The sequence below is a fragment of the Halichoerus grypus genome, chromosome 7 (assembly GCF_964656455.1).
Source record: "Halichoerus grypus chromosome 7, mHalGry1.hap1.1, whole genome shotgun sequence".
In the NCBI taxonomy this organism is placed as follows: Eukaryota; Metazoa; Chordata; class Mammalia; order Carnivora; family Phocidae; genus Halichoerus; species Halichoerus grypus.
Window position 1 is genome coordinate 19344796 of NC_135718.1, and position 23445 is coordinate 19368240.

General features: G+C 42.7%; 1 protein-coding gene across 1 annotated transcript in view; it reads right to left on the minus strand.

Annotated features, from left to right (window-relative positions):
• Positions 1–22719, minus strand: part of RBM20 (RNA binding motif protein 20) — a 178110-nt gene extending 155391 nt beyond the window's left edge. Inside the window, exon 1 of the mRNA XM_078076844.1 lies at positions 22538–22719. Within this exon, the coding sequence (XP_077932970.1) occupies positions 22538–22719 (182 nt within the window). The remainder of the gene's footprint in view (positions 1–22537) is intronic.
• Positions 22720–23445: the final 726 nt, after the last annotated feature.

Here is a 23445-nt window from a genome sequence, read left to right on the forward strand (position 1 = left end):
CATGTGATATAAGGAAGGTGTTTGTTGCTTAAATATCATTCCTAGTCCCCAAAAGGACCACCGAGCTCCCCAACCCCCTCCCCCACACACCCCTTTCCTGTTCTCCCCTCTCAGATTCTATCTGGAATTATTTTCACAGTTCTCCGGCCATAAACAACCTCACCATCAGCAGATTAGCAAAAGTAATTGGCATTTTAAATTAATCTTCTGTTTAGCCTCAACAACGGCTTTGTTGTCATACCAAAAAAAAAAAAAAAATAGAAGGAAGTTTTTCTTCTGCTTAAAAATGACACCTTAAAGGGGTTCAGGACACCACGAGCCAAATATTCATTCATGGGAAAGTGCAAAGAAAAATTACACAGCTGGCACGTACTCACCCAAAATGGCCATTTTAAAAATCACTTTTCAAAAACACAAAACAAGGGCCAGGTTTTATCATGATAAACCGGCTTTTTTTTTTTTTTTTAAGTCTTTTTCCAAAAATGTCCACAGGGAAATGCCCTAAGAAGAAGTTCAAAAAAAGAGCCTTTGTCAGTCCCTGCCTTCAAGTGAAACCTTAGGCGAAAGGATCTTAAGAGTTAGGATCAAGTCCGCCCTCTGCCCCCCCCACCCCCCGCAGTCCTCAAAGAGCAGACATTAAAAAGATTTCAAAGAGGGAATTTAAGAGGGTTTCTGAAAGTTCTCCCCAGCACTCTCATCACTCATCAGGAACTCTCTGGACAGGAATGACACTTGCTAACGTTTTTTCCCTCTCCCTCCCTCCACCTGTTGTCCCAAGTCTCCCTGGTAAGCCAGGGCCATTCGCACTTTCTGCCTGAATGACACAGTCTTCTCTGTAATCCGGGGTCTCCCCTTCCACCCAAGTGGCTGCTCCTAAGTTGGAGCCCCTAGAAAAATATGTACCGATTAGGGGCTGCTTAATACCTATGCATCACAGAATGGCCATAGGTTGGTTGGTTGATTGTTGTTTCTCTCATGTCATTATCATCACTATTATTATTATTTTAGTATAATGACTAATGCCTCCTTAACCTTCCAGAATAAGTGAAGTTGGGGTGGGTGAAGACACAGAAACTCAGATAGCAGAGGATGGCTAGTTGTCCCTAACTCCCCCTTGGGCCTCCCACTCTAGGTAGACCCAGGGACAGCTCAGGAATTCCAGGCGGGATGCTTGGCATAAGTAAGTAATTGAGTTAAGGGAGATCTAAAGAAAGACTTCACGTTCACATTCATATGCTAAACTCAGTTAAAAATAGACTCAAGAAGGGCCTGACCTCACTTTTAATTTTAGCCTGGTGATGAACATGCCCTAAAGACAGAAAGTCACCAGGCATTTTCCTGAGTGCAATGATCTTCATATTTTTATAAAAAGGAAATGCAGCATGTTCTATTAATAAAAGTGCTGTAGCCTCAGTTAAATCCAGACAGTTCGTAAATCAGGGCTCCCTCTGGCTTAGCTTCCCTGGGCCAGCAGCTCCCTCACACCCAAGCCCCCAGCAAGTGGAACAGGTCCCATGCAGTGGGGGAAAGTAAGCTGGACACCCAGGGATCAAAGACCAAAGTGTGGCTCTTACATACTTCCCAGATGACCAAGTGTTTCAACAAGTGCATTTGCCAGTAACTGAAAAGGCTCATGACAAGACCGCCATTTGCCAGGATGGAACCCTGTGTGTCTCGAGATTTAGCGAGGAAAGGGGGGCGGGTTAGGGTTAAGAGGTAAACAGGGTAGAAGGGAAAGAAAATGGGGTGCTTCCCTCAGAAAGGATAAGGAATTTCATCTTTTCCCTTCAATCTCAAAGATGACAAAGTTCAAGTTGGCCTCCAGCTATCTGACTGGACTTTTCTATGGACCCACCTTAGGAGGATCTTCTCTAGCTGCCCTTGGTTATCAAGCCACATAACAAACTCAAACATGGCCAGATGGGAAAATTACCGCCCTTAGAGCCCTGACCCTCCTCACGGAGGCTAAATGGTAATTCCAAACTTCGGCAAGCCTGTCCCCAGGTCCTAGAGAAAGTGCTGGAGAAGGTGTTAGGGCTGGGGCAAGACGGGGTGTCAAGACGATAAGGAATTTCTAAACACACAATCCCCAACCCAGCTTCAGGATTCTTAGGATCTCTGTGAACTAATTATGCTCTGCTTTCTCTTCTAAATAAACATTTACAGCTTATGTGATCCTCCCAACAACCAGCTGAGCTTGGTTGAAGAAACAGAGGCACAGCATGGTAAACTCACACAGCTAGTAAGTGACAGGCCAAGCTACTTAAACCCAGGTCTCTCTCAATCCAAAACCCAGGCTGGTGTAACAAGAAAGGCCCAACCAAGGTCTAGATGGGAGGTATGCCGTCTATCTTCTCACCTTTCCCTCCTTCAAAGGAAGACCAACTCTGATGTTTTGGTTCTGATTTGGTTCTTTTGCTTTTGCCCCAGTTTATCTTATGACTGCTTGTAAAACCCTATAAACTCTCAATCTAAACAATCCCACAATAGTCTAAGCCACAGAGGGACATAAATTCTATGGAGTCAGAAGTTAAGACCTTGAGCTTTGGGGCCAGACTTATGTGAATTAGCATCCTAGCCCTTCCCATCGCTAGCTGTGTGATTTCAAGAGCATACTCCACAATCCAAAATTAAATTCAGGGACAGCTGAAATCAAAACTGGCCAACTGACTGAGCTGGTGGGTTTTATTTATTTTTTATTTTTTTACTTTTGTTATGGACATGTTCTAACCATACAAAGGTAGAGAGAATAGTAAAATGAAATCTCATTTACCTATCACCCAGCTTCAACAGTATTAACTGTTGGTCAATCTTGTTTACTCTGTACCCTACCCATTCTCACCCCCTACACTATTATTTGCCGATCCCAGAGACATCATTTCATCTATAAATACTTTAGTATATAGCTCTAAAATATAATAACTTTTTAGTTTTAACATAATCACAATATCATTACCACAACTATAAGTAAATGATTCGTGAATAAATCATTCTTTAGTCTCAATATCCAGTATGTTCAAGTGTCCTAAGTAATCTAATCATTTTTCTTAATTTTTTTGAGCTAGGATCCAAATAAAGATTATAGATTAAAGATTACAGACTGGATTATATACTGGATAAGTATTTTTAATCTCTTTTAATCTATAGAGAACCCCTCTTGCTCTTCTTATCCTTGTTTTTTAATCCTTGTTTACTTGTTGAAAAAATCTGGTCTTCGGGTCTGAAGGATGTCCCACATTCCAATTGGTCGATTTTTATCTCCATGGTATTGTTTTGACATGTTCCTCTGTCCCCCCTATTTTCTATAAACTGGTAGTTAGACCTTGAGCGTGGCACAGACAAATTCAGGTTCTCTTTTGATAGCGCTGTTTACTTCCTACCCCATTCCCTCAGTGGGTACATGATACCTGAAGTCTTTCTTTTTTGACATTAAGATTGATCAGTGGGTTGGACTGTATCAGCCTGATCCATCCATTATAAAGTTTCCCATCAGTTTCGCCTGATGTTTTAGCAGGAATTTACCAACCATGTTGTCTAAACACATTATTCACTAGAGGATACAAAATGATGATGTTCCAATTCTGTAATTCCTCCTGTATTTATTAGATAGTATTCTTCTTTAAAAAAAAAACTTTTCTTCAACAATTTGGATATCCTAAAGTAACCAATTAAAAAGGACAGAATAAATGTCTGATTCTTTCCTCTCCTTGACCAGTTTTCAGCACGAGGTGGTTCCCCAACCTCTTACAGTGCGGACCATTGAATTTTTAACTTAGGGATTTTACACACTGTCATATATTTGATGTATGTCAATCCACTATACATACTCTCTTTAATGCTCCAATTGTTCCATATTTGGGCACTGGGAGGCCCTTCAACTTGGGACACAAGTGGTATTTGATAGCCTCTTTGTTTTCTGATACAAGACATTACAATACATCTTGTAAATTTCCTGTCCCCTCCCTGGAATCAGTCATTTTTCTGAGGAATCTTAGTCTTCTTTAGTGGGAGGTTGTATTTAGAAGCCACAATCTAGATGTCAGAGGTGCTTATTGCTACTGAGTTGGTCATTATTTCTAGGCTTTTCAGTGGACAAACTTAGGAAATACTTTCTCATTTGCAAAAGAGAAATTATATCAGGAATTCATACTGACATTTCCAATTCAAATTCAGGATTACAGGATTTTTACTTAACACCTTTAATTATGAAACTGTTCTTTTTTAACATACTAAAAATATTTGTTTCTGATTATTTTAACATCATTTGCTTATTCTTTTTAAGTTTTTATTTTATTTAAGTAATCTCTACACCCAACGTGAGGCTTGAACTTACAACCTCAAGATCAAGAGTCGCATGCTCTTCCGACTGATCCAGCCAGGCGCCCCTAACATAATTACTTATTATATATATATTATATACATAATATATATAATTGTTTCAGAATAGTAATACCAATACTATCAATACTACCAATATACTATCAATACTACCAATACTACCAATATAATTGTTTCAGAATAGTAATACCAATACTATCACTAAAAATATTACTGAAAACAGTTTAAGATTTATTTGGAATTTGTTTTGACCTTAAGATACATTCCACTAGAGATATATAATCAAATTATTGTGTTTTAAAGTTATATGAAATAGGGGCGCCTGGGTGGCTCAGTTGGTTAAGCACCCAGCTCTTGATTTTGGCTCAGGTCATGATCTCAGGGTCCTGGGATTGAGCCCCAAGTTGACGGGCTCCCTGCTCAGCAGGGAGTCTGCTTGCCTCCCTCTCCCTCTGCCCCTCTCCCTGCTTCCTCTCTCTCTCTCTCTCAAATAAATAAATCTTAAAAGAAATAAATAAAGTTATGGGGTGCCTGGGTGGCTCAATCGTTAAACATCTGCCTTCGGCTCAGGTCATGATCCCAGGGTCCTAGGATAGAGTCCCACATTGGGCTCCCTGCTCAGCAGGAAGCCTGCTTCTCCCTCTCCCTCTGCCATTCCCCATGCTTGTGCTCTCTCACTCTCTCTCGCTCACTCTCTTGCTCTCTCTCTCTCAAATAAACAAAATCTTTAAAAAAAATAAAAAGTTATATGAAATAATTTTCCTGTTCTCCCTTTTCTTAAATAAAAGGTAGCAATGTATACACATTTTCTGCACCCTGCTTTTTCCCCTTAATATATCCCTGAGATTTCTTTATAACAGCACACAGAAATAGTCCTCATTGCATGGGAGGATGCAGAGGAATCGATTCACTAATCCCCTATTGCTGGGCATGTGGTTGTGCTACTCTTTTGGGCCCCTATTGCAAGGGACTGAGTGAGACCTAGCCCTTCCTGCTCGTCATCCCACATCAAGATCCCCGCAAATGCACAGCTCGAGTCTCTGCCAATGGGAGTCCAACGAGACTGGTCACTGTCAGAGCCAGGCTGGGATAGGAGTACTGAGCAACTGATGCCTGGGACCAGGAGGAGCAGCCCAGTTCTGCACCTTCTTTTACTCCCACGAATCACACCGGAGCAGAGGATATGATCGTCCCACCCCTTGCACTTTCATTTCAGTTTCCTGCACCACCAAACTCAGATCCCGGAGTTGCACAGAGCTCACAGCCTAGATGGGCTCAGGGAAGCAGCAGAAGCTGTGGGTGTGACAGTGTGTAAGCTTGACATCTTTAGTAACAGCTCAGCCAGTCCTTCAAACAGTGAGTGAGCTGCTTCTAGGTGCCAGGTAGTGGTCTTAGGTTGGGGGTGGGGGGGCGGGTAAGTGAGTGAATAAAACGCCTCCACTCCTGGAGAGCGGACATGACACTGGCGGGGAGGGAGGAGACACACATTCAGTAAATACACAGTAAGTGAGATATGTATGTCCATTATACCATCTTGTAAGAGAGAAAGTGCCATGGTGAAAACAGAACAAAGTAAGGGAGACTGGACCGGAAGATACAAGATGCAATTTTATTTATTTATTTATTTTAAAGATTTTATTTATTTATTTATTTTTTTTTTTTTTTTTTTAAAGATTTTATTCATTTATTTGACAGCGAGAGACACAGCGAGAGAAGGAACACAAGCAGGGGGAGTGGGAGAGGGAGAAGCAGGCTTCCCGCAGAGCAAGGAGCCCGATGCAGGGCTCGATCCCAGGACCCCGGGATCATGACCTGAGCCGAAGGCAGATGCTTAACAACTGAGCCACCCAGGCGCCCCAAGATTTTATTTATTTATTTAACAGAGAGAGAGACAGCGAGAGCAGGAACACAAACAGGGGGAGTGGGAGAGGGAGAAGCAGGCTTCCCGCTGAGCAGGGAGCCCGATGCGGGACTCAATCCCAGGACCCTGGGACCATGACCTGAGCCGAAGGCAGACGCTTAACGACTGAGCCACCCAGGCGCCCCACAAGATGCAATTTTAACAGGGTGGCCGGAGCAGGTCTCATGGAGAAATCACGGGCAATCATTTATTTTCCGGGCAACTTTTTTTTGTAATTACTCAAAAAAGCTTCATTTGTTTATTTAGCTTTCTGACTCTGTGATTGTGCCTTCCACACTTTGGCAACGAGTTTCTGCTCCTCAGTAAGGAAAGCATGCTTGATCCTGTCACGGACGTACTCAGCACACACCGAGCCACCACACAGGCCCTACTGACGTGTTCTCTCGTTTTAAGCAGCCTCCTAAGAACCTTAGGTCTCCCAGCACCAACTCCTTGAAGCTGGCCTGGGCATGCGCCCCGTGTGGATTCTGGTGCTTTCCCAACCTTCTTGAAAAGGTAAACAATTGGGGCGCCTGGGTGGCTCAGTCGGTTAAGTGTCTGCCTTCGGCTCAGGTCATGATCCCAGGGTCCTGGGATCGAGCCCTGCATCAGGCTCCCTGCTCCGCGGGAAGCCTGCTTCTCCCTCTCCCACTCCCCCTACTTGTGTTCCCTCTGTGTCTCTCTCTGTCAAATAAATAAAATCTTTAAAAAAAAAAAAGAAAAGAAAAGAAAAGGTAAACAATTCCATTATCAGGGCTTAGGGACAGCCCAGTTTGTCTGGTCAGAGGCCAAGACTGTAGGACAGTCTGTCAAACACTGGACCGTTCTGAGAGCCTCTTGACACCATCCCAGGAAGAGGAAACAGAAGCGTTTGTGAGTTCCAAGGCCAGATGGGCATCTCCTTTGTGCAGCTACCACTGGTCAACTGTCCTTATCGTTGCTACAATTAAATTGTCAGGACAGCAAATGTTAAGGTAATAATAAAGTGTCTCGGTGCTGCAGTTGTCGTGAGTTGTGTTGTTTTAGCAATGGCTTGAAAGAGGCGTAGTATTTGCTCAGGGCTTAAAAAACCATTTTTGTGATCCAGAAACTTCTGTTGTGAAAAGCTTTGAAGCAACAGGACTTAAGGGGTGTTCGAAGTGGCCATTTCCACCATTTCTCCTATTTAGATCGGAAGAAGAATTTCAGCCTGGAAACTGCTTTCACCTTGAAAGGCGTAATCAGGTCCCTGGCTGGAGATGGCCGCAGGAGATGAAGCCTGGTTACATTATGACACACGTGTATTCAGCACTTTAGTCTTATCAAAGCATGTTCCCACGTCATCTCACTGATGGTTATAACAAACCGCATGTCCTGTAACAAGTCCACATCCTGGTCCTCCTTTAACAAATGTGGGACCTAAGAGGCGAAGGGCCCTATCTCTGCTCACACAGTGACTTGCAGGTAGGGCCAGACCAGAGCTTGGGTGTCTTACTTCTGGGGTCTGTGCTCCCTTATACCCCCTCTCCAAACATAAAGGTAAGGTGTTTGTGTTCCTCTAGCCTTCCAGACGGTCAGGTTGCATGACACGTAAGTGGGGAAAACCAAGCTTTGCTCTCATATCAGTTCTCACCCATGAGACCACTTCCTAAGTGGTTTTTCTCATCACAAAATCAATTAGATCTATAGTTAGGCTGCAGTCAACTTGCTCATTCTCTCATGTATTTGGCAAACTATGTGCCAGGGACCCTGCCATATGCTAGAGACACCAAGACGAAAAACACTGGCCCCAACCTCAAGCACTTTATGGAGTCTTTAGAGGAGACCTACAGGAGGTAAACATGGAGTAAATGCTACAGTTGGGGGCCACAGGGCCTCACAGGAAAGGGGCACCCAGCCTACCTTCTTGCGTGGGGTCAGGGACAGCGCCCTAGAAGGCATGAGGTCTAAGCAGAATCCATAAAGATGAAAGGAATGTTTGAGTTGAAGAGAAAAGCTGGTGTAGGGCAGAGAGCAGGAGGGAGCTGGACAGACAGCAAGGTCAGGCGTAGACAGCTGAGTCAGGGGAGATCCAGAAAGGGCTTCTAAGCAGTCTGAATCTCAACCTACAGACAAGATCCTAAGGCAGGGCTTTGAGCAAATAGACAATAAGATTAAGGCTGAACTGGTGTGGAGAAGAGGAAGACGTGAGGACAGGCCCAGCCGGAGGCAGGGGGAGGAGCTGGGAGGGCTGAATTCAGGCAGTGGTAGCCAGCACAGAGCTGGGGAAAGGCTCACCAGAAAGGAAGGAGGGCATACAAGTTGGAAAGGGGCAGAAGGCCTGGCTCTGAGCCTGGGCTCTCCAGTCATTGATTACGGAACCCTGAACCACTGGTAATTACCTAATCCCTACCTGTTTCACGGGGTGGTTGGAGAATTGAGTGGGATTAAACTAGGAAGGAAAAGGTGCCCTGTGAACCCTACAGCACAGCAGGAATATGGTGCCGTTCAGTCAACCCCAGCACTATTACATCTGTAGACACCTCATCACTAGAAGCCTTAAAATTACTCTCACAGGCAGCATTCCTCTGCCCACTTAATTTCTCTAATGGCTGAATGGCCTTCGGTAAATATGGCCTTCCTTCTAAACCTGGCTTTCTTTTCTGTAAAGCAAGAGCATTGAATTAGATGATTTCTAGGTCCTTTCCAGCTTGAAGTTCTGCAGTTTTGTCATCTTACTCATCTTGTGTCCCAATTTCCACAGTAATAATTATTTGTCAAATGAAAAAATATTGGGAGAAGAGTCATCAATAGGAGAAAAAAAGAAACTATGATGAGTGACTGACCCTGAAAACTAAGATGAAAAAGCGTGTGTTCTTTAAATGCCTCGAAGGGTCATATTTAACATGCTCTGTTCAAAGACCCAATAATAAAAATTCAAAGGTGTTTTCACCCAAAAATTACTCTTATGTATAACATCTCTGCTCCTAAAAGTTTAAATGATCATTGGCCTAGATATTTGCCCAAGAAAACTACCCAAGTATATAAATACTTGTCAAGGAATGTTCATACCAGCTTTATTTGTAATAACCCAAACCTGGAAACAACCTAAATATACATCAACAGGTGAATGGATAAACCATTTATGATATACCCATAAAATGGAATACCACTCAACAATAAAAAGGACCAAACTTTTGATATATGCAAAGAAAAAAGGATGAACCTTAAAATCATATGCTGCAGGAAACCCCACAAAATGGGAGAAAATATTTGCAAATCACGTATCTGCTAAGGATCTAGTATTCAGAATTTATAAAGGACCCTTACAATTTCACAAAAAAGATAAACAACTAAATTTAAAAATGGACAAAGGGCTTGAATATATATTTCTCTAAAGGAGATATACAAATAGTCTTCTTGCACATGAAAAGATGCTCAACATCATTAGTCATTATGGAAATACAAATCAAAATCACAATGACACGCCACTTTATACACACTAGGATGGCCACAATTTAAAAAAAAAAGGAAAATTACAAGTGTTGGCAAGGTTGTGGAGAAATAAGAACACTCATTCATTACTGATGGGAATATAAAATGGTGCAGCTACTTTGGGAAACAGTTTGGAGGTTCCTCAATAAATTAAACACAGAATTACCATATGACTCAGCAATTCCACTCCCAGATATATACCCAAAAGAATTAGAAACAGATGTCCAAGCAAAAACGTGTACATAAATGTTCAGAGCAGCACTATTCACAATAGTTGAAAAGTAGGAAAAACCCAAATCCACCAACCGATGAATGGATAACAATTGTCTGTCCAGACAATGGAATATTATCCAGCAATAAAAAGGAATGAAGTACTAATACAGGCTACAACATGGATTAACCTTAACATCATGCTAGGGATGCCTCAGTCGGTTAAGCAGCCAACTCTTGATTTCGGCTCAGGTCATGATCTCAGGGTCCTGGGATCGAGCTCCAAGTTGGGCTCCGTGCTCAGCTGAGAGACTGCTTCAGGATTTTCTCTCTCCCTCTGCCTCCTTCTCTCTCTCACAAATAAATAAATAAATCTTAAAAACAAACAAACAACAACAACAACAACAAAACATGCTAAGTGAAAGAAAACCTGATACAAAAGTCCACATATAGTATGGTTCCATTTATATGAAATGTCCAGGATAGGCAAATCCATGTAGATAGAAAACAGATTAGTTGTTGCCAGGAGCCTGGGGGGAGGAAGGAATGGAGAATACCTGCTTAATGGGGACAGGTTTTCCTTTTGGTGTGATGCAAATGCCCTGGAACTAGATAGTGGTAATGGTTGCACAACCTTGTGAATGTACTAAGTACTACTGAATTACACTTTAAAATAGCTAAAATGGGGGTGCCTGGCTGTCTGAGTCAGTAGAGCACATGACTCTTGATCTCAGGGTCGTGAGTTCAAGCCCACATTGGGCATAGAGATTACTTTTTTTTTTTTTAAGATTTTATTTATTTATTTGACAGAGAGAGACACAGCGAAGAGGGAACACAAGCAGGGGGAGGGAGAGAGGGAAAAGCAGGCTTCCCGCAGAGCAGGGAGCCCGATGCAGGGCTCAATCCCAGGACCCCGGGATCATGACCCAAGCCGAAGGCAGATGCTCAACGACTGAGCCACCCAGGCACCCCCATAGAGATTACTTTTAAAAAAATAAAAATAAATTAAACAAATAAAATTGCTAAAATAGTAAATGTTATGCTATGTGTATTTTGTCACAATTTAAAAAATACATATATTTCCTAAAAAATCATTATGTTGAGTGAAAGAAACCAGGTCAAAACAACAACAACTATGATTATATTTGTATAAAATTCTAGAAAATGCAAAAACTCAAGTTACAGTGATGGAAAGCAGATCAGCAGCTACCTGGGAGGGAAGAGGATTAAGGGAAAGAGTGAAGGATAAATCATAAAAGGTATGAAAAACTTTCAGGGGTAATAAAAATCTTTATTATCTTGATTATTTGAGGGATGCTTTAAACATGTACAGCTCTGTGTATTTCAATTATACCTCTATAAATTAAAAAAAGACAAAAAAGTGTTTTAAAACTTATCACTGGACCTCTGAATTGTTAGACTGATTAAATTTTTATCTGAAATACACTGAGAAACTCACTGTTTAAAGGATCGTTACTGTAAAACCTTTCACAGGTCAAAAGCAAACAATCCTTTCCTAACTCACTGACTCTATTAAGTCTGGTTTCTGCACACAATGGTGTCTTAAGGCAAAAGGACACCTGTGACCAAGTCTGCTAAAACCATTCACCATATGTCTGCTGGAGACTAAGCAAGCTTGATGTTGCCACGTTTCAAGTCAGGAATTCTTCTTGCTATTTATAGGAACCTAGGATACTTTAATCATTGCTGAATCCTGGTTTTTTGAATTGGTTTAAAAATGGTGTGGTAGAACTTGGCAGACGCTCTCTTTGTGAATCAAACTATCGTATCTGTTATGATTTTAGCACATGCTGAGAGGATTATAAGTGTTTATATACTCTCTGTGAGCATCACATTCAGGTCTAGCCTAACATGCATAATAAGCAGAGTAAGACAGCAAATCAAATGCCAGAGTCCGATTTGCTAATGGAATTTAAACTGGGATATGGATTTCACTTTAAACCAAAAGGCACACTTAAAGCTACAAGAAAAAAAGGGAAAAAGAAACAAGAAAGAATGTTTCTGACTGGAATGTTTAGTTTAACTCAAATTCAATTTGACCTACTTCAGATTTATTTCAGCAATTTTTTCTATAATATTTTCTTTGTAAATGATGGGTTTTCTTTTTTTTTTAAGATTTTATTTATTTATTTGACAGAGAGAGACACAGCGAGAGAGGGAACACAAGCAGGGGGAGTGGGAGAGGGAGAAGCAGGCTTTCCTCTGAGGGGGGAGCCCGATGCAGGGCTCGATCCCAGGACCCTGGGATCATGACCTGAGCGGAAGGCAGACGCTGAACGACTGAGCCACCCAGGCGCCCCAATGATGGGTTTTCTAGAAATTATTTTGAGGACACAGATATTCACATAGAGAGGATATGATCTTAATTTACAGAACATTCTCTCACCCAGCCTCATACCACCAGTTGTTTCGTAAATATTATTTTTCTTAGTTTTGTTGAGTCCCGGTAAGTTCCTGACTTGACTTCCTCACTTGTAAAATGAGGAGAATAACAGTACTTTCCTCACAGGATTATAGACTGATTAAATGATTAAATGGATTTAGCATATAAAAGGTGCTTAGAATAGTAGGTGGCACCCAGGAAGCACCCAACGAATGCTAGTTGTTACTCACTTTACTATTGTTCCCTTTTACAGATGAGAACACTGAGGCTCAGTGTTAGTTAGTGGTGGCAAAGCTGACTCTAGAACATAGGGAAGGCTTGCTCTTGTTTCTTTTCACTACTCCACACCACTCTCCCCACCCATACATATTTTGTGCATGAAAATAAGAGTACCAATCTGGAAGAGGCAAAAATAGCTATGTAATTTAAATCTGAAAAGCATGAACAAACCAGTAGTCACAGACCAGCTCCAGGACTCACCCAGTTTAGGTTCCAGGGCAAGTCATCAGTCATTTTTAAAGTCCGCTTCATAGAGTGATTTTGAAAAGGAAGATAAAAGGTTTCTGCAAAGAGTTGACTTAGCTTCAAGAGGACGCCTAAAACGTTGTGTGAGCTAGCAAAAATTACATTAGCACCCATTCATGCCATTAGCATGAAAAGGGATTTGTATTCCCTCTGTATGGACATTAAATAGTACTGCAGCCCGTGACAAAAGGCCTGCCGCAGAGGTTAAGTGGGAAGTGGCTGGCCCATCAGTTAGGTTCCTAGCAAGTCAGGATTAGAAAAATCCAGAGTCTCCAATAATATCCAGGGGCTGGTAAAATGCACACGTATTTGCAAGGCCAACTGATTTAAACTATATATCCGAACTAATCCATTCTAAAGTAATATTAATTTATCATCTCAGTTCCACATTTCACTGAAGGGACTTTTTAAAAATATGGTCAAATTAAAAAATAAAACCATGAGGGGCACCGGACTGGCTCAGTCTGTAGAGCACGCGATTCTTGATCTTGGGGTCATGAGTTCAAGCCCACGTTGGACGTAGAGCTTACTTAAAAAGATAAATAAAGGGGCGCCTGGGTGGCTCAGTTGGTTAAGCGACTGCCTTCGGCTCAGGTCGTGATCCTGGAGTCCCGGGATCGAGTCCCACATCCAGCTCCCTGCTCGGCAGGGAGTCTGCTTCTCCCTCTGACCCTCCCCCCTCTCATGCTCTCTCTCTCTATCTCATTCTCTCTCTCAAATAAATAAAAAATAAATAAATAAATAAATAAAAAGGTAAATAAAATATATTTTTTAAAAAAGATAAATCCACGAGGTGAAAGTTTGTTGGGAAACAGTATATTCAGAGCGTTTCACAGTATCTCATTACTCATACTGTGAGTATTCTCTAATCACAAAGAGAAAAATGTCCCGTTACAATGGGGAGGTCTGGAGGTGACCTCGTTAACCAACAGATCAAACTTAAGGGACACACAGCACCCATTGCAGATCCTGGCCCAAATGCTTAACCTAAATCTCGTCATGAGGAAATAATACACATATCCAGATCATGGCTCGTTCTACAAGACAACTAGCCTGGAGTCTTTCGTCATGAAGAACAGAAAAAGGTGGGTACAGTTGCTAATTTTAAAAAGACATCATAAACAAATGCACTTGTGAATCTGAGCCAGGGGGTTTTAAAAAGAGCTATTGGGAGACATTTTTCTGACAAATGGAAAAAGTTAAAAGTCTAGTGCTCATTAGATAAAATTATTTAAGATTAATTTCCTTCAAATAACAGAGCTACAGTTATGCAACTTACTTTCCAATAGTTCAGGGACAAAAAAAAAAATGTGATGCCCGGCTTGTTTGGCCGGATGGAACAGGGCATGAGATGCTCTGGAGAGGCCAGTCTACTGCCACTTACAGAAAAACCTACGGGCAGGGGGTAATGGGGAGGCAATAACATACCTAAGGATGTTATTCAAGTCCCTTTGGGGGGATCTGAGCAGACTTGAGCCAGTTGATAAATGGAGAGTTTATGAATGTTCCCTATTTCTTCCTTGCCCAACTCCAGGCACACAAAAGGGAAGCCTAGCAGAAAACGCAATAGACAGAGAGGTGAGGATTCCTACAACCTACCACTACCCTTGCTGTGTGACCTTGAATAATTCACTTGACTTCTCTGATGCTCACTTGCCTTCCCTAGAAAAACAGGAAGGCTGGGCTAAAGCAGCCCTCAGATGCCTTCCAGGCCTAAAGTCTAAGACACAAAAGGGCAGTTCTGTCTTAAAGATAGTGTAATGCCAATATGAAATGTCTATTCCTAGTTTTGTTTTTTAAAAATAGAAAGTTTTATTTGCTGATTATAAAATTAATACATACTCACTGAAAAAAAAAGTAGAAAGTATAAAAAAAAAACCCAAAACCCTATAACTGAATCACCTAGAATTAGAACTACTGTTAGCATCTTTATATTTGTTCTTTAGGTGGTTTTCCGGAATTGTGGGCTCCCACACACACAACCACATACATTTTTTTTAATTGTGAGATTCCTGGTGTACATGCTGTTTGTCATTTTTAGTTTAGTTAACAATACTATATTCCATATTATTTTATGTTCCATATTAATAAATATAAGATAATGAAATTACATGCACACAGTTTATTTTCCCAACTGGAAAACTTTCACATGGTTTCTAATTTGTTGCTCTTCTAGACAATGCTGCAGTAACTATCCTTATGTTCCATCCTCATTATGTATTTACCCTAGGTCTACAAATCAAGACTGAATCACACAGCGCATTCCCGTTCTATGCAGAAGGTTAAAAAAATATCTTTTCAGGTACCAAATAAAGGCTCTCCATAAGGGCAGTCTATGGATGACGCTGCTAGTGCGAGCCCGCAGGGCGCAGAGGAGACCCAGTCCGTGGGAGGGTCTGCAAACAACAGTTGGTCTCTTCAAGGAGGCCACACAGAAACCTGAGGCTCAGCTTTTGGACACCCATGATCTCTCCGCAAAGTGTTTTTTCGGCCGCAAGGTCGGGGCGAGTATCTGCCGCCCAGGCTGCCCACTGCCCGCGCCACAGGGTTGCCGACTCCAAGCCCGCGCAGCCGGGCCCCAAAGGCCACTCGCACATCCTGTTTACGGTTCGTGCTTCTGAAAACAATACCATCGCCAAACACAGTCCCACCAAACTGTGCTGAATACAATCCAACTTAGACAAATGAAAATAACTGCATCTGCCTCCCGCATTGAAAACTCTACTTGCAAACTCGAGTATTCACTTTTTGCAAACTCGAGTAGTCACTTCAACCTTCCCAAGTAATTAACATTCCAAAATAACTGTTTTTCTTTTTAAAAATTTCTAATGATCAGCAAACAGCATAAAATGTTTGTCTTTTCACTGACATCTCTATCTACTTTTCTGACTTAAAAAAAGTTTTTTTAAAGATTTTATTTATTTATTTGACAGAGAGAGAGAGAGCGAGAGCAGGAACACAAGCAGGGGGAGTGGGAGAGGGAGAAGCAGGCTTCCCGCTGAGCAGGGAGCCCGATGCGGGGCTGGATCCCAGGACCCTGGGATCATGACCTGAGCCGAAGGCAGACGCTTAACGACTGAGCCACCCAGGGGCCCCTCTGACTTAAAATTGTAACACTGATCCAAATATGCTTTGCAAATGTTAGAGGAAGCATTTAATTCCTTTTCATAATCATTGCTGTTTTCATGTATGAGCAGTCTCACAAGCATGTACTATACCCATGGCTAAATGTAACTGATCCGGGATATATTCTGTATCAGATGTATAGCAGAGGGGAAGCATTCTACATTGATGATAATTCAGCAATATTCCTGGAGAGTCACATAATTTTATTCTTGGAAGAGACTGCCATTGATCATTTCCAATCCCTGGAGAGGCTGAATTAAGAAGGTTAATGGGCTTGTCCAGGGCACTCGCTCCCAGTCCAGGGTTTTCTTTTCAGCTCTGACCCTCTTCATCAGAGACCCAATAATTAATTTAGAGCAAGGATGTGCATTTTACACCAGGCAAATCCTAGATCATTTTATTCATTAACAAATTCAAAGTAAACTAAAGGAAGTAACTCAGCAGAATTAAAACCTCTTTAAAATACTGTATAGATTACCTTGTCTACTCCTTTAGCTTCATAATGTTGGAGGTCAGGTTTAAAGGCAGATCTAGTAAGAGCCAAAAACATATTTGGGAGACAACCTACAGACAAGCTGCAAAATTAGAGAAGTATTTTAAGATGTCCAGCCCACCGTGAGTGGAGGTTTCCAGGTTTGGGCGGGAAGGGGCACCTGAGAACTGATGGGTTATTACCGTGATGGGGAAAAAGCAGGTGCCTAGAAAGGACAGCAGCAAAGGGCCCTGGTGCACCCTTAAAGCAAATACCCACATTAAAGAAGGGAAACGTGGCATGAAGACTATCTTCATGGGGTGACAACCACGCTTAAACACATGCATGACCCCCAGCCTCTTGTTTCTGAACACATGGAAAGATTTATTGTCCAAACTGAACTGCAAGTTATTAACACATCCTCATGCAAGTTGTTTAACGGCTCCTTTTGCTCATAAAGTACAGTCACATGAATATGTACCATCTCCCCGACAGAGGTGCTGTCAGTGAGTTGGAAAAGTTGCCTTGTAAACCATCAGGGGACTTATTTATAAAATCCAGCAGGAACTGTAGGAAAGAGTAAGATCAATTAACTTGGCTATAACTTCTGCCACTATAAAGACTTTATCATATTAGATGGAAATACGTGTCATATCCAAAATACTGGGGGGGGGGGGTGGCCTTCCCTTCCACCTCCTCCTCAAACAGTGGACAGTGCTGACTTGTACCCAAATTTGCTGCCTGTAAGTGTTGAAGACTGAAACCTTAGTTGGGTGGAATTTAAAGTGACCACCCATTGAGCCAGGCAAAATATCAGCCTACCACCAATACCCCGTAGGTGGTGTTGGAAGCCAAATTCACATTCCTGATTCAAAAATGTGCCTTTTTAATTAAAGTTAGGATTTCCCAGTCTTCCCACTGGCGGGAACAAGCAATAGTAGGCTTCCAGTCTATCACACATATCAGGCAAGATCCAGCCAGCTTCATTAACCAGAAAGGGAATTGTCATTTGCTCCCTTGTACAAACCACTAATTACCGTCTTTGCCCTGATTCTGGAATACGGGTCACTTTACTTTCTGCAAAACTTTTCAACGCACTAATTCTAAATACAGCTACCAGTCACTCACACCAGCTGTGGATCCACAGCAACCTTCCCTATTAAAATATACAAGATCATATCAGTTAGACCATCCTAAACAAGATAATTACTGTGGCAGGAAATAAAAATCAGATTAAGTGGCATTTTGTGACACAGGAGACCCCTTCAAGCTTCTGTCTGGCAGGGGGACCAGGGTGGAGGAAGGGAGAGGGGTGCCCTGCCTCCCAGTATCTCTCTGGAGTTTTAAGTCCACTTTCTCAAGCTTCTTCCATTCTTGCTTTCCGTGTTCAGTTCAGTCCATTTTAATTCTATCCCTCAGTTAGACCCCAGTTCCTAACGTTTTTTAGATTCTTGTTTATCAGTGCTGTGAATTGGACTATACTGGTTTGTTTACCTAAGGATTAGCTGTTATGGGCAGGGAAGAAATATTAGTTTAACTGGAATCAAGAAACCTGCAGCCACAAGAAAAATAAATCAGAGAAAGAGAGAGAAACTGGAAAATGTGGGCTCATTTCACTGTGAGTCAAGCCTGGTGGGGTTTTTCCCCCCTGGTGCCTATAAGGACAGGCAAAGAGATCTTAACAGATCAGAATTCATTCCAACAGACCGATCTGGGCTTTTAAAATTATTAATCTGACAAACTGCTAAGGAGGTAACAAAAGAATAAGTAGACAGAAGAATAAAATGGGTGATAATTTTTTTCCTTCCCCCCCTCCCAGCACTGGCATTAGAAGAGCTCTGTGTTCACCATGTGTATAGGCATTTACCATGACTAATGGGAATAATGTACTACATTTCATAATACTGATCTCTTTGGCAATTTGAAAAAAAACTCATAACTGGATGGCTATACTTGCTATCTAAAAATACTTATCACAAAAACTTTAAGGCAAAATTTTTTAAGAAAAAAATACCTTTCTAGAGAAGCAAAGAAACTTTTCAGAATGCTAAGGAAAGAACTCACTCTCTCCTTTCCTGTTTTGGGTAAACACTTAATCCTCTCAGATGTTTTCTCCTGCTGAATACTTGTCCTACGTGCAGCTTAAGATTGTGTTCAAAATTTTCAAAATTCCTTCTACAAGTGTATCCTTGTTTTCCCTAAAAATGGACTCAAACTGATGTTAGAAACTGGCACAGATGTTAGAAATTCCATCCTCTTTCCAGAAAAGGACCAAGTATGAGTGTGAGGTAATGTCCGTTTTTGGAAAATTCTTATTTCCTCCCCGATTCTGGATGTAATTGTCAGCATGCCCATCAAAGTGCCTGGACATCCTACACAGCTTGCCTCCACGTTGTTCCCTGAGAGTTACATGGAGCTCCTTCCAAATGCAGAGTGTCTGTAAAATTATCTGCAAGCAGAGTACTTGTAACATTTTCTATACTGAATCAGGGGAGCCTTTGCTCTGAAAACAGTCAGCCCGTGTCCTACGCAATGCAGAAAACTATAACCTTAAGAAATCAAAGTTGGATTTATACCCTCCTAAGTCATGAACACGTGCGGGTGACACTCGATATCAATTCTAAACCAAAACCTTTTCTATTTTTATAGTTGATTTTTATTCATTGCTTATCAAAATAATCTGGAAAGGAAATAAAATAACTCACCTATACTCAAATGCACAATCTGATATCATGCAATAGATAGTAATACTTTGCCGCAAGTCAAATAATTTAGGAAAATCACCTATGTGTTCGCCTCACAAAAGGTGTGTGTGCTTGTTTGGTTAATTTTCACCATGAGCAGTGACACTTTATAGTTGCATCTGACAACTGACTTCAATATTTCACACAGAATTGACTGACTCTATTTCCATTTGGAAGAAAGTTTTAAAATTTACAACCTAAATTTTCATTTCTGCTGTTCATCAAGGTTAATAAATAACTTCTCATGAATCAAGAATTAGGTTTGATTTGAAAGCACAAAATTAAAACAAAATACTTTTGGAAATAAAATATTGTGAATGTTTAAGGAGGTTAGTCCTTATAAAACATTCACCAAAACACATCAGTCAATGTTGTTTTACTTCTGCTAATATATATATTTTAAGTCATCAAATTATTCTGATTTCCTAAGCTCATTCTAAATCTCCTCTTAAGTTATTTATATTTATTTATATTATTTTATATTTTGTACTGCCCACATGGTTTACACAATGCTTTACATCTGACCCAATAATACCTTCACATTGGCCAACTCAGAGAAGACAAGTTTAAAACAAAGATCTTACAAAATACTAGTTCTATGTCTAAACATGGCTGATAATCTTTATAGGTGATGCTAATATTGGCCAGGAGTCAGGGGTTGATAGGAGCAGAAAGGTCATGGGCAATTCTTTACTGAAACTAAGAACGCAGTAATAAGAAAATTAAGTATACCTGAGTAGAACAAAAGTACCCTACCGAAATTAACTTTGATGCATTTTTCCTGAGTACAGAGACTGGCATCCATAAAACAAGTATCAAAATCAGTCTCATTATTCGTCCTCATACTTCATGTGTTTAGCTACTTAAATGTAGTATAGAGCAGTTCTTCCAAGACCAAATATGACACACATTAACAGGAACAGGCTTTTATTATGATCATGACTATTATTTTATCATAGTCCTTGACTTTATCCAAAATGCAAGCCGATATAAATGAAAACCATGAACAAGGACATTAAGAAGTGAAAACAATTCTCGTAATCCTTATACACTATGCACATGAAAAAGATTGATATCGTCATCATTTTGAAAGAGTTCAAAACTTCTCTTACGAATTACATAATGACCTCATTAAAATAGCTAGAATAAACAAAGGTTCCCCAATAAAATGTATTTAATATGTGATCCACATATTAATTTTATCCAAAGAATCCGAGAAGAATTTTATCCAAAGCTCTAGCTCACAAAATTCTCAATCAAAATGCGGGCAGTTGATTCTGCAGCTGAGGGCAATCTCCCCACTAGGTTTTCTCAAAGATGGCTGACGCAAACAGCACCTCATAACTACATTAAAAATGGTTGCTCAGATTAAATTATGCAAATGTAGTTTTAAAATAACCTGCTCAAGTTTCAGCGCATTGAAGATGGACCTGCAAAACATTTGCCATGTTATGCCTGGTTCCAGCGTAATTTCAGTGGGTTCTGAGGGGACCAAACCCCAAATCGTCCTCATAAAGAACGTTTTTGAAACATAAGTGCACAAACATCCAATTCCATGGGCACATTCACCGGCCTTCAACCTGGCCTCTGAACACTGATCTGTCACCAATGCAAAACGAGGCAGAGCCATCAGGCGCTTCTTGAAGTCTCCATTCTGGGCCATTGACAGAAGGGGACATCTTTGAAAAGCTCTTATCTACTAAAGTAAGATATTCCAGAGATAGAATTTTCAAAATGGGGCTAACAGGGTAAATCAGACCCCTATCTACAAAGATATTTCTGTGAACATAAAATTCCCAGCTTTTTCCTAATTAAAAGGAAATGACAGGAAAATGCATGGTGATTACAGTACCAAAGCAAACTCAATAAATTTAATGGGTAGCCTCATCTCAAGCCACAAAACACTGGCCCAGTAGCACGTTAGATGTTTTCCAATTAGTAATTGGTCAATTAGTTGTTTTTTTTTTAAGTAAAGAAACTTTAGGTTTTAAATATATTTTTCTCTGTTAGTTTATATTTGTATCAAGAACTAAAGATACATTTTAAGTAATGATGTACTTAAACTGTCCATATTTAGTTAAATCTTAGCTTAAATAATTTGCAAAACAATAGGAACAAAATAATCTAAATTATTTCCATGTTCAAGTAGTTAACAACTTGTTAGTAGTTGAAAGTCAGATAAAATCGAATTAAAGCAGAAAGTTGTCACAAATGGAAACTTTAGCAGTCCACTAGTCAAAAAAGGGGAACCATTTTGTTCAGAAATATGCCGGCGTTTTTTTATGTCAAACTTGAATTTTCACTATTCTTTCTAAAGTCAGTCTTTAAAACAGTATTTAAGTGCCATTTACTTCCACTTACAACCCATCACTGGTTATTCCTCTTACTGCATTTTCAAACGTTTATGTAACTCAAAGCATCCAGACAGCAGCGCTGCCCCCCCCCATACGGTTGATTTTCTGTACTTAGTGCTTTTCTCCAGCACCATCAATTTCACCCAAGCATTCATCATTCAGACTTTCCTACACTTTCTTAAACCGGTTTTGACTTCAGTACAAGCTGAGGGAAGCCTTCAGGAGAATAAAGATCCTTCAAACAAACCAACATTCTAGGCCTTAAACTATCAAACAAAATCTCCAAAGAACCAACAACACATCCCTGTTTTACTGTTACGCCCCCCAAAATGGGCTGAAAGACCTTCTCAGAGCCTGTTGACCATCCCGACGTACTCAGACGTTGGGAAGGCCAGCTCCTAAGATTCGCACAGCCCCAGAATCAAGATGGTAACATTCATGCACAACGGTGGCGCGGCTAAGAACTCTTCCCCGCAAGGGCCTCCTTGAAAAGCACAGACACTTCTTTCGGGGCAAAGCAAAATGTGCTGTTTACAAACCCTCTCCATCCTTTCCACCCATTGCCACGGGCTGACTACTCCAGGGCCACGGTGAAGGGCGGCTGCCCGTGGTGGTCTTTTCCTTACACACCCTCACGGGCGCGCAGCCACTCACACCCGGCTCTCCATACATTCCTGCGGCCTCCGGGACCGGAAAGATGAACCATACTCTCTGGGCCATTTTCCCCCAGTTTGAGCTACTTTAGCTCAAAATATCCAGTAACGTCCCTGAAGAGAAAGGGGATAAGGAAAAACAAAATTATTTTCCCCAAATAACCTGGCTTCCCTGTCCCCAACCTCACGAACAGCCAGAATGACACCGACTCTGCCGAGAGAGGACAAGAAAACTTCAAACACAAGGCGGCCGCGCGAAGCTCAGCAGCGACGCGAGAGATGAAGGCACGGAGCGGGGCGCCCGGGGCGTGTCCCCCAAGCCCACCCGGGGTCCCCTCTCCGCTTTCCCTCCTCTTACTTGTGGATGATCTGCGGTAGGCCGGCTGGGGGCGGCGGCGGCGGCGGCTGCATCCCTCTCGGGCCTGGGGGCGCGGGGGGCGCGGGAGGCGCCGGAGCACCCGGCACGCTGCGGGCATCTCTGTCCGGTTGCTCGGGGCCGCTGGGATCCGCGTCCTGGCTCATGGCTGCGGCCAACACCATGTGAGCCGACACCGGCCCCAGGCTCGAGGCGAGAGAGCGCGTGCAAAGGGCGGCCCCGGGGCACGGGCGCTCACTGGCCGGGGTCCCCGTGCCCAGTCCCCTCGTCCTTCCCGGTGGCGCGGGGAGGAGACGCGAGGGGCGGGGAGGAGGCAGTCCCGGCGGCGCCGCCTCCTCCTCCTCCTCCTCCAGCCGCTCCCGCCAGCCCAGCCGGGCCACGCGGGGGCGGGGGCCGGGGGGCGTCTCCCGTCCGGCGGGAGCCGCGGGGGCCCGCGGGGGCTGCTCGGCGCCGGGGTGGTCCGGGTAGCTCTGCCCGCCGACCCCGAGCGCCGCGAGCGAAGAGGCAGCTTGGCGCACGGCATCCGGCGCCGTGCGCGCTCAGGGTCCCCGGCCCGGCTCCCCGCAGCGCAGCGCAACTGCGTGAGGCGGCGAGACGCACACCGGCCGGCGGCCGCCCGCGGGGCTCTCGCCTCCCCGCCGAGCCTGGCGGCCTTGGGCTTGTCCCCGGGGACCGCGCGCGCCGCACCGCGCCCTCCTGCCGAGAGGGGCGGACAGAGCGCGCCCGGGCCGTCCGCGCACATCCCCAATGCGAAGTGAGCGGGGCTTGGCACCTTCCCGCGTCTGGAGCCTGGCCAGCGCCACTCTTGGCTGAAGGGCCCGACCCGGCGGGGGGGAAAAGCCCGGACCCTCCCCCAGCTCGGGGGGACCTGTTACCCCGGGTCTTAGATG